Source organism: Carettochelys insculpta, chromosome 13 (genome assembly GCF_033958435.1).
Source record: "Carettochelys insculpta isolate YL-2023 chromosome 13, ASM3395843v1, whole genome shotgun sequence".
In the NCBI taxonomy this organism is placed as follows: Eukaryota; Metazoa; Chordata; order Testudines; family Carettochelyidae; genus Carettochelys; species Carettochelys insculpta.
Window position 1 is genome coordinate 11,407,687 of NC_134149.1, and position 10,579 is coordinate 11,418,265.

General features: G+C 35.8%; 1 protein-coding gene across 5 annotated transcripts in view; it reads left to right on the forward strand.

Moving 5' to 3' along the window:
• The window catches only part of MTM1 (myotubularin 1), a 71,758-nt gene extending 61,179 nt beyond the window's left edge, over positions 1–10,579 (forward strand). For all 5 annotated transcript variants that reach the window (XM_075007626.1, XM_075007630.1, XM_075007627.1 and 2 more), the window contains 6 exons: positions 512–697; positions 1,972–2,178; positions 4,595–4,687; positions 6,305–6,418; positions 6,758–6,934; positions 9,767–10,579. In XM_075007626.1, coding sequence (XP_074863727.1) covers positions 512–697; positions 1,972–2,178; positions 4,595–4,687; positions 6,305–6,418; positions 6,758–6,934; positions 9,767–9,934 — 945 coding nt within the window. In that variant the 3' untranslated portion in view covers positions 9,935–10,579. The remainder of the gene's footprint in view (positions 1–511; positions 698–1,971; positions 2,179–4,594; positions 4,688–6,304; positions 6,419–6,757; positions 6,935–9,766) is intronic.

Sequence of the window (10,579 nt, forward strand, 5' to 3'; positions counted from 1 at the left end):
TGTGTCTGAGTGTAATGTAATGAGAACAATGCTCTTCAGATTTGATACCTGGATCAAGCCCTAACAAAGGACCCTGTAAGAGTTGCCAAAATCATTCTCTAGCTTCATGGCCTGATATGTTTGTCATAGGACAAGACAGCAACACATCAGCAATTCAGAAGAGAACTAGAATTACAGAAGAGATTTGAATTTTATTAGACCTTTTACCAAAAATATATTTATAGACATTTCTGTATTCAGAACAATTCATCTTTTTGATTTGCATTTTCTGCAATTTCCTTTAGAATTGGAGGTGAAATAAAGTTTTAAAAATCTAGTAATTACTCAACATAATTGTAAAAATAGGTCTTGCCTAATAGAGTTGGGCTATGTAGGTGGACTTCCTTGTAAATAATTGTTTTTGTAATGTGGCAGGGTATCTTTAAAAATTTTAATCTCAGTCTTCATTGAAGTATTCAGCAGCATTTAAATGACAGCTAAAAGTAATTTCTAATCTGTTTTTGGTTTTTAGGCCACTGGGGGAGGATATGAAAGTGATGATGCATATCCCAATGCAGAACTCTTCTTCCTAGATATTCATAATATCCATGTCATGAGGGAATCTTTGAAAAAGTTGAAGGACATTGTTTATCCTAATGTAGAAGAATCTCACTGGCTATCTAGTTTAGAATCAACTCACTGGTTAGAACACATTAAGGTGAGTTTCTAGCACAAAACAGTATTCTATGGGGATCAGATTGTCATTTATTGTATGCAAGACTTTGTAAAATTTTTTCTTTGAAATTTGTAAGATTACTGAAAAATCGTTGTTATTATGGTTCTGGAACTGGGTAGCTCTGAAAATATTTGAAACTATATAATGAGTTGGTCTGTAATGTAGGATTTCTGCAAATATCACACTTTCTGTCTTTATTACAGATGCTATTTGCAAAAAGACCTTTTAAAAAGGTAGCATTTATGTACTCTACACAAAATGGTATACCTTTGGTTAGTCAGAATGTAAAATTTTGTTATAAAAGGCTAATACCCAGTTTGTCTAGATTGTACTGGTCTAAAGACTAAATCTTGCTAATATCCTTATTTAGCATCAGTGACATTTGTCTTTTTAAATGTAGTAAGTGACATTTGTTGTCTTAAATGTTGACATGGCTCACTTTTTGGGCGTGGGGGGACAGATGATGAAGGTAGTTAATAATTGAGTAAGTACAAGAGAATGTAAGACTAATGTTAAATTAATAAATGTTTTGAGTTGCAATAGCACATGAGCACAGTAAAATAAAATGTTTTACTGCATGTTTAAATTGCAATTTACAAAATGTACTAATTTTAGTCTAGCAATGTTTATAACATGAATTAGTCTTTGCAAATGAGTTGTGTATATTCCACCTTGTTATGAAAGTACACTTTAACGCATACATTCATGGTTATACAAATGTTTTTAGCATTATATTTTTGTCAGATGGCCTTTTGGCTTGTACCTGAACACTTCCGCATTTTTATACTTAATGTATGCCTTTGTGTAGTAACTACTGTTTACTTAGAATTTCCATTTTAAGTGAATAGTTGCAAAAATAAACATGACAAAAAGTTTTTATTTTTAGCAAGACATCTTAGCTCTTCAACTCAAATGAAGTAAATGAAATGTGTAATTTGTGGCACTCTGATTTGTAAAAAGCTTTTATGTTGTTCAGCATGGGAAAGACACTATTTTCTATCCTGTTTTCAAGAAGTTGCTGCAAAATGAGTTAGCATTTATTAAGGGAAAATCTTGTATAATGTGGGTCCTTGCTTTTTTTACAGTAGACACTGAAAATTGCTTGCTGTGCTCCCAGGAAAGTCTGAACAACTTAACACACACTCAAAGGCTTTTTTCCACAAGTCCTTTAAGTAAAAGTGTAAGAAATCAATCATTTTTACTGGAACGATAACGCTAACCTTCTAAAATGTCTGGTATCTGTACCTGTTTGTCAGCTTGTCTTGACAGGAGCTATTCAAGTGGCAGACAAGGTGTCTTCAGGGAAGAGCTCTGTGCTGGTACATTGTAGTGATGGTTGGGACCGAACAGCACAATTAACTTCTCTAGCCATGTTGATGTTAGACAGCTACTACAGAACAATTGTGGGGTTTGAAGTTCTGGTACAAAAGGAGTGGATAAGCTTTGGACACAAATTTGCTTCGGTAAGAATTAGATAAACTAACGAAAAGGACCTGTTTTGAAAGTTTATGTACATTATAAATCTTCTAAAGATTCTTCTTGTTTTAGATTATATTGCAATTTATGTGCTATGTGAAAGTTCTAATAAATGTGTTCAACTTTTCAGTTGATCAACATGTCAACTTTTGATCTATCAAAACAAAAAGCAGTCAAGTATCACTTTAAAGACTAGCAAAATAGTTTATTAGGTGAGCTTTCGTGGGACAGACCCACTTCTTCAGACCATAGCCAGACCAGAACAGACTCAATATTTAAGGCACAGAGAACCAAAAACAGTAAGCAAGGAGGACAAATCAGAAAAAGATAATCAAGGTGAGCAAATCAAAGAGTGGAGGGGTGGGGGGAAGGTCAAGAATTAGATTGAGCCAAGTATGCAGATGAGCCCCTATAGTGACTCAAAGTTCCCATCACGATTTAAACCATGTGTTAATGTGCCAGATGGAAGGGGAAGCAGCCGAGCTGGCTTTTATATTCAAATTCGGCACGTTAACACGTGGTTTAAATCGTGACGGGAACTTTCTGAGTCACTACAGGGGCTCATCTGCATACTTGGCTCAGTCTAATTCTTGACCTTCCCCCCCACCCCTCCACTCTCTGATTTGCTCACCTTGATTATCTTTTTCTGATTTGTCCTCCCTGCTTACTGTTTTTGGTTCTCTGTACCTGAAATATTGAGTCTGTTCTGGTCTGGCTATGGTCTGAAGAAGTGGGTCTGTCCCACGAAAGCTCACCTAATAAACTATCTTGCTAGTCTTTAAAGTGCTACTTGACTGCTTTTTGTTTTGATAGTGTATAGACTAGCACGGCTTCCTCTCTGTTACTTTTGATCTGTTCTCAAAGTGATAAAGAATAAATCTGAGCAGAAAAAACTACTTTTGTCTAGACTTAGAGCTATTCCATAGTGTGTTTCATTTTTGAAAAATTAATTTTCTTCATCTCTCCTTTCATTCTGCTGGAAATGGAGAATTGCAAATACTATGTTGCTGTTTTGAAGCCACCATAAAGCAGGCAAAGAAAAGAGAGAGCTTTCCATGAGGATAGATCAAAGAATACTGGAAAAGTGGAGCTTAAATTCAGCTTTTTCACTCCAGCTGTTCTTGTTGGTTTTGTGAGCTGTAACTCTGTTGGGTCAGGACACCCAATTTGAAAAATGGTGATCTCCCCTGTCAAGCCTCTGCAGTATAGGGTAAAAGCACACACATCTAGATTTCACAGTCCATGAAGTGTTTATGATGGTTGTGAACTTTGTAGTCCTAGCACTAGCCATTCTTAACTTCCACTTATCTACGTCACTGTCATGAGTATTTCTGTGCAAGCTGAAAATTACCTTCCCAGTTCCAAGTGTAGACATACCCTAAAAACCAATTCTTCTAATAAGGAAGCAGAAAATCTTTATATTAAAGAGTGGGAGAACAGATTAATATTCTACCTGTTATGGTACACTCAGTCACCGAGAAGTAAATTGAGTCTTGCAGCAGTCTAACTTTTAGATATTTTAGACCTATCTTCATATAGGTATCTCATACATTTGCTTTGTCTGTCACCAAAGTTGCCCTCTGTGAAATTACCTCCTTTAGAATCTCTGATCAGCAAGACTAAAGGTATGCTGTATATAATTATCAGTTGTAAAATACTAACACAAGTGCATTGCCTTTTTTTGATGAATCATCTGACAGCCAACCAATATTGCTTTAGTTTAGCTCTTTAGAAAGTTAGAAAAAGAATATACTGCTAGATTTTGGAAAAGGAAGTTGACAAACAATACAACAGCTGCTACTTATGTCTCAGAACATGAAGGGAGAGGACAATGGAGCATAAGCTTGATTTCTATCTCTGATGAAATGTTGGTGAAAATCATTTCATAAATTTACACTATGTTCAAAAGAAGCTGATGACTTGGAACAGCAACAGTGGCATGAATTAGCTTAAATGAGTCTGAGTTGGGTAAGTATTTGGAACAAAAGATGTATAGTTTCAAACTTAAATGAGAATTGAGAACTAGTATGAGTAGATGGAGTTCTTGACATCTCATGTTTTGCATAGTCCTTTAGGAACAGGATTAAGGGTGCTGAAGATGCCCATGTTTTGGAGGGTTGGTTTCAGTTATCAGTCTTGCAGCCTATAAGCAAGAAACTCCCCTTGATTCCAGAAGTTATTTGCACTTCAGAGTCTTTCAAATCTTTAAGTGTTCTAAAATAATATTGCTAACATTAGGAAGGTGGACAATAGAGTAATATCTCCTCCACACTGTAATATTGTATCTCAAGTGTGCTTTTTCATGCCTCTTGGCATTTGATGCATATCTCATATAAAAATAAATATCAGATGTATGCCAGAACTAGTTGTGAGTTATGTTTCACTTGCATTGTTTCATTTCAGAGAATAGGCCATGGTGATAAAAACCATGCTGATGCTGACAGATCACCTATCTTTCTCCAGTTCATTGACTGTGTGTGGCAAATGTCTAAACAGGTAAGCTATATCTATATCCTGCAAATAATATTTTAAAATTAAAAGTCTGAAGTCTCCAAAAATATTGCCAGCCTCCTCCATGCCCCTCTAAACCCCTCTACCCACCCAACAATAATAAACCAAACAAAGATCCCTTTTATATCTAGGTTTTTGTTCTGATCGGGGGTAGAATGTAGCTTGTTTATTAACCCTTTCCTCCCTCTGAAGCTTTTTACTCATGAACTGATGTTTCACATTGTTCTGTGGCATAACTTAAATAGATGGCTTTATGGATGTATGTAATGTAATACTGCTTCATATAATTACAGGAACTAGAATTAATGTATTAATTTTTTCCCCCACCATTCCATGGAAGTGTTGCCAGAATCTGTTCCTGGAAACAAAATTTTCTCATGAAAGGAAAGACAAACTAAAAGTCTTTGAGTGTCAAACTTGGCCGATAGTTATTTCCTAGCTCCTTCCCACCTTTTCAGACCACGGAGTTTTTTTTTCTTTCTCCATTTTTAGATTCTATTCTAACACCTTGTTGTCCTGAAGATACTGTGATATGGCTCCTGTCCCTTCTATTGACACTCAGAAAGAATGCTTGTGGTTTACCTCATAAGTTGACAGACTCCTGGTACTAAGTAACAAAACTGTGCATATTATCTGTATAGCATGCCTGGCCCGTGTAAATCCAAAAATGAGAGTCAGCAATTGGAAATCAAATATTGATTTCCCTGTGTCAATGCAAAGCTATTAGTTGATAAGGGCTATGACTATTAATAGTTTAAATGTAATAATTTTGGCTGTGCTAATTCAACTCCACCAAGATTACCATCTCTCATGGCATTGTTAATGAAGAACGTCATTTCATTGACTTTGAAGAATTGTGTTTCTGCCAGAGATCTAATTATTCATAAAAATACAGTTTAGCTAAGGTTATGGAGACAGAACTTTTTATTTGAATTTCTGTTAAATCTTATCTTGTGGATTCCTTCCACAGTTTGTTCTGTTTATAGAAATCTAGTGTCCTCAGCTGAGAGACCTCAAGAACTATACTTAGTATAATAATAAAGTGCAGCCAACTGCAGTTTCCTTTTGCCAACTGTAAGCTCCTCCTTGCATTTTGTTTGGATAAACAAATCCTTTCCCAATATTAAGCTAAATCTGTTGCAGAAAATTCATCAACATTTTCATTAACTGCCATGGCCCCTGAACTTTATCAACTCCTAATTTCTATGTATAATTTGGTCCTAATCTTTTTGTAACAAATGGGGAAATATCCCTGTTTTAACATGGAAACAAACCTCTTGTTAGGCAAGATGAGACTTCCACTGGCTTTGGAATTGCTGAACCAGGTTTGTATCTTTCACTTCAGAAATGGTAAAACAGTATTGTTGTCTGGTAGGACATAAGCTAATGTATTCATTGGTAAGAATGTAAGAATGTTGCCATCTTACCTGTTGCCTGAACATTTAGTCTACTATGTTTGTAGTTGTTTTGTGGCAGGAAACCTAATTATTAGATAACAGGTTTCCTAATTGCCTTATTCAAATTAGCTATTTAATTACACCCTTTCTATACTCATGTGTGCACACAGAAATAAATCTCTAACAATAACTTCTTTGTGCCTAGTTTCCAACAGCTTTTGAATTCAATGAACAATTCTTGATTACAATTCTGGATCATTTGTATAGCTGCCGATTTGGTACTTTCTTGTACAGCTCTGAGTCTGTTAGAGACAAAGAGGTAGGTAAAACTGATGATTGTATGAGTGATGAATGCGTGAAGAATATGTGATCTTAAATAAAAAGAAAAATTAAGCTGCATATAGCCAAGGTAGCAAAAATTGCACTATTTTGGGAACCGTTGCAAAGCTGCAAATGTGTTTTTGGGTCTCTAGAAGATGCTATGCAGATGTTAGGGTACTTTGGGCTTGTCACTGCTTCTGCACTATTTTTCATGTAGTGATTATATATGTGATACTTTTACTTAGAACAGAACCTGCTAGATGAAAAGTGCATAGTAGCACATATAGCCTATGCTGCACAAATAAGCAGAATCCATACCAGTTCGTTTTTATTGCAGAAAGTGACTGAGAGAACGTTGTCTTTGTGGTCATTGATAAATAGTGAAAAAGCAAAGCACACCAATGCTTTTTATACTAAAGAACTGAATCGAGCACTCTATCCAGTAGCCAGCATGCGTCACTTGGAACTTTGGGTTAATTACTACATTAGATGGAATCCAAGAATTCGACAGCAAGTAAGTCAACTCATCTAACTTGCATGACACTTTTCTCAGCGTACAGTTATGATCATCTTTAATTCTGACTTGTTCAGTTTTTTTACATTATATATATGATTATTAATGCTCTCTGTTTACTTTTTTTTAAGTAAGTATCAGGAAGAAAGAAGAAAGTATGGCTATGCTCTTAACTACTCTTACTTGTCTTTGGCTGTTAGCATTATTTTGTTGGCATGCATCAACCTGCCTCCCAAAACTTATTTTTCTACTTAATTTTTTTTAATTCTTTCCTCTTTTCTATTTATGGGGACTTGATGCTTATCAAAAATGGTGGTGACTGATGAATCTGGAGTATAAAGTTTTCTATCAAGAAAAGAGACAAAAAAAGACATAGAAGTACAGACACCAGAAGCAAGCTGCTCACACCGACGTTTCATTGTGCCTATACCCTGAACTAGAGAGAATTTGTTTTAGGGATTAACATTCCACCTTCAGATAGAGGCATCCATTATACTGGTGCTTTTTTAATGGGATATTTGTTTGCTTAGACTTTCAGCTAAGACCACAATCATTTTACTCTGAGTAACCATTAGATACCTATTTTGATCACTACCAGTCTGGGTCAGGAGTTGAACCCAGAAACAGATATCATGCTCATTATTGAATTCTGACTTCTTCAATCCGTCGAGATTTTTAGTACAGCAGAACCTCAGAGTTATGAACACCAGATCGTTGAACTAACTGGTCAGTTACACACCTCATTTTGAACAGGAAATGGGCAATCAGGGAGCAGTAGACAAAAAATAAAAGAGCAAGTAAGTATATTACAGGAAATAAGGCAACAAGGGAAATTTTTTTAAAAATATTTTGGATAGGGTAAGAACTATTATGCTTGTTTCCTTTAAATTTAGATGGTAAAAAGTAGATTTCTTCTGCATAGTAAATTTTTCAAATCTGTATTAAGTCAGTGCTCAGTTATAAAATTTTGAACTATGTTTTGTTGGTTATGAACAACCCCCATTCTTGAGATATTCATAACTGAGTTTCTGTGGTATTTAATTGATATATAGAGGTTCTGAATTTTAAGTTTAAAAACATTGTGCAAATCTGATCCATTGAACGGAGAAAAATAGTGCATCATAGTGTTTAGCTGTGTTCCCTAAGAAGTGGTGGAGTTGTGGTTAGGGGAGGAAGGGGGAGAGAAGCAATCTCTGTCCCTGACAAAAGCACTCTTTCATCCTGCCACTGGGAATGAACAGGAGTTTTCAGGCAACAGTTTCTCTCTTATAGATATTTTATATTATTTACAGCACTCTAGAGGCACAGAAAAAGCCAGCCCAACATACTGTATTTTTTAGAAGTATGCTGCCAGTTTGAATTTGGCATTTTCATTTCAAGGCTGTTGCTTCTGCTGAAAGGCTAGTGCATTTTGCAAAAGGTTTAGAAACCTAAAGATTCTAGCTCATGACACGCTGTTACATATTAAAGATCTGGATAGGTGCCAAGAGCTATTGCTAAACAAAGACTTTGGGTCTGCAGCATTATCATATAGGTGGAAAAGCAAATGGGGGTTCTCTGTGGCTGTTGGCAAATCATGAGAAATGTTGCCTGATTTAGCAATTTTTTTTAGCCTTTTTGAGAAGAGAGACTCTGAAGTTGCTGACTTTTTTTGTTGTATTTTTAAGCCCCATCTTCACTTGGAAACTGATCCACTATTGACCTATTCCCCTGAAGTAGAATTGACTTTTAACTGTTAGTGTAGATAGAACATTTTCAACGCCATTATCAAAAGCACAATTGAGACATCTGTGCCAGCAATGGGTCCGTTTCCTAGTGCGCTATTCCTGTAAAGTTAGCTTTGCTATTTTTCTTCTTACTCTCTAGATGATGGTTGAATACGTGAGCATCTATGGTTGGTTCATGCTCTGGCTGTAGTTGCGTATTTCACCTGCTGCATAATGTTAGTTTAAGTGTGAGGGGAGTAAAGCTATTTATTTATCCTTAAAGGTATGTGGTCCTGCAGGGATCTGGAGTTTGTTGCTCAAACTGTTCCTCTAATGGATCACTTCTGAAATAAGAGATATCTGATCAATAGCAGCAACCCCTACTGGGCATAATTGAAGATTGTGTGTCTGAGTTTGGCATGCGCAGCACTTCATTTTCTACTTAATTTATCATCTCCTCTCCATAGCCTGAAATTATTTGAAGTTTTATGGAATTATGCTCAAAAGGGAAATGCTTATTTTCCCACCCTCTTTTAAAGAACTGCTATTTCTACAAATACCTTTTTTCTTGATGCTCAAGAAATTTCATAACATAGGTGTCCAGAGTTCAATTAGGAAATTTAGTAACAGAAAATGCACTGGCATTTTTAGGAGGAACTCAAAAAAATTAGGTACAAAGGTTTTATTTAACACTTCATCTCAAAAAACAAATAAACCATGAATCCTTTTTAATTATAAGGATGCTAATATATTAGGTTGATGATTTAGGAGCCCTTCCAAGCATGACCCCAGGATTTTAAATCTGGATTTAGCTTTTCACTTTCTGGGTTGAGAAGAGCTAGGAATCCTCATGATGTGTGTAAGGGTGAAAATGGTGAACAAAGAACAAACAACTATCAGCAAGCTTTTGTTACTGATATTGAAGTAGCATAAACTGGCTTTGTACAAAGCTGAATGTAGATCTCTTGTGAAGAATGGTGTCTTGGTAATCAGGAAACCCTTTTGAGAAGGCCTCTGGGTTGCTGGAAAGTGCAAATGTTGGATGCTGCAGGATTGTCAGGTGGAATTGTAGAGGAAACATGGCCAAAATAACATTGTGAAAGTTGCCTTTGGATTTTATTTCTAGCAGCCAAATCCAGTGGAGCAGCGTTACTTGGAGCTCCTGGCATTGCGTGATGATTACATGAGAAGACTTGAAGAACTACAGATTACAAATAATTCTAAGATTGCCAATTCATCAACCTCATCAACATCTCCGTCACAGATGATGTCCCATGTGCAAACTCATTTTTGAAGGGAAAATCCTTGATTCTTTCTCTGAACATTGTAACCATAAGTGGTGCTTAATGTAAATCTGTATTACAAAAAAAAATTTGAATGCCTTATATTGGACTCTTCCTAACATGAAATATTGTGGATTGTCTGAATAGTTGGAAAACTTGAAAGAGCACTCTTCAGTTCATTTTGTGCCTTTCGGACCCTGTGGACTGGGAACATTATCCAACATGGGAGACTTACATGGGACACTTAGAAGTGTATTTTGTAAAAATATGATATAATTGGAAAGTACTTTGATTTGATTTTTTTCATTAGTATGCATTAATTTATTGCATCACTAGATCCTAATCTTGTGAAGACATAACAATGTTCTTAATTTTACATGCTGTGAATAGTGCCATTCACTTCAATGTGGCTATTCAGTGTGTATAAAGTTAAGGATGTATGTAAGTTTTTGCACCCTTAGACCTTAGAGTCGTATTACCTTTCTGATCTTTCAAAAGCGAAGTGTTCAGAAATAGATCTTTTTTCCCTAGCAAATTGAAAAGTACTCCACTTTTTGTTTAAAATAGTTGCAAATCTGAGAGGAATTTAAATGACAATGGCCGTGTCTACACTAGCCCCAAACTTCGAAATGGCCATGCAAATGGCCATTTCGAAG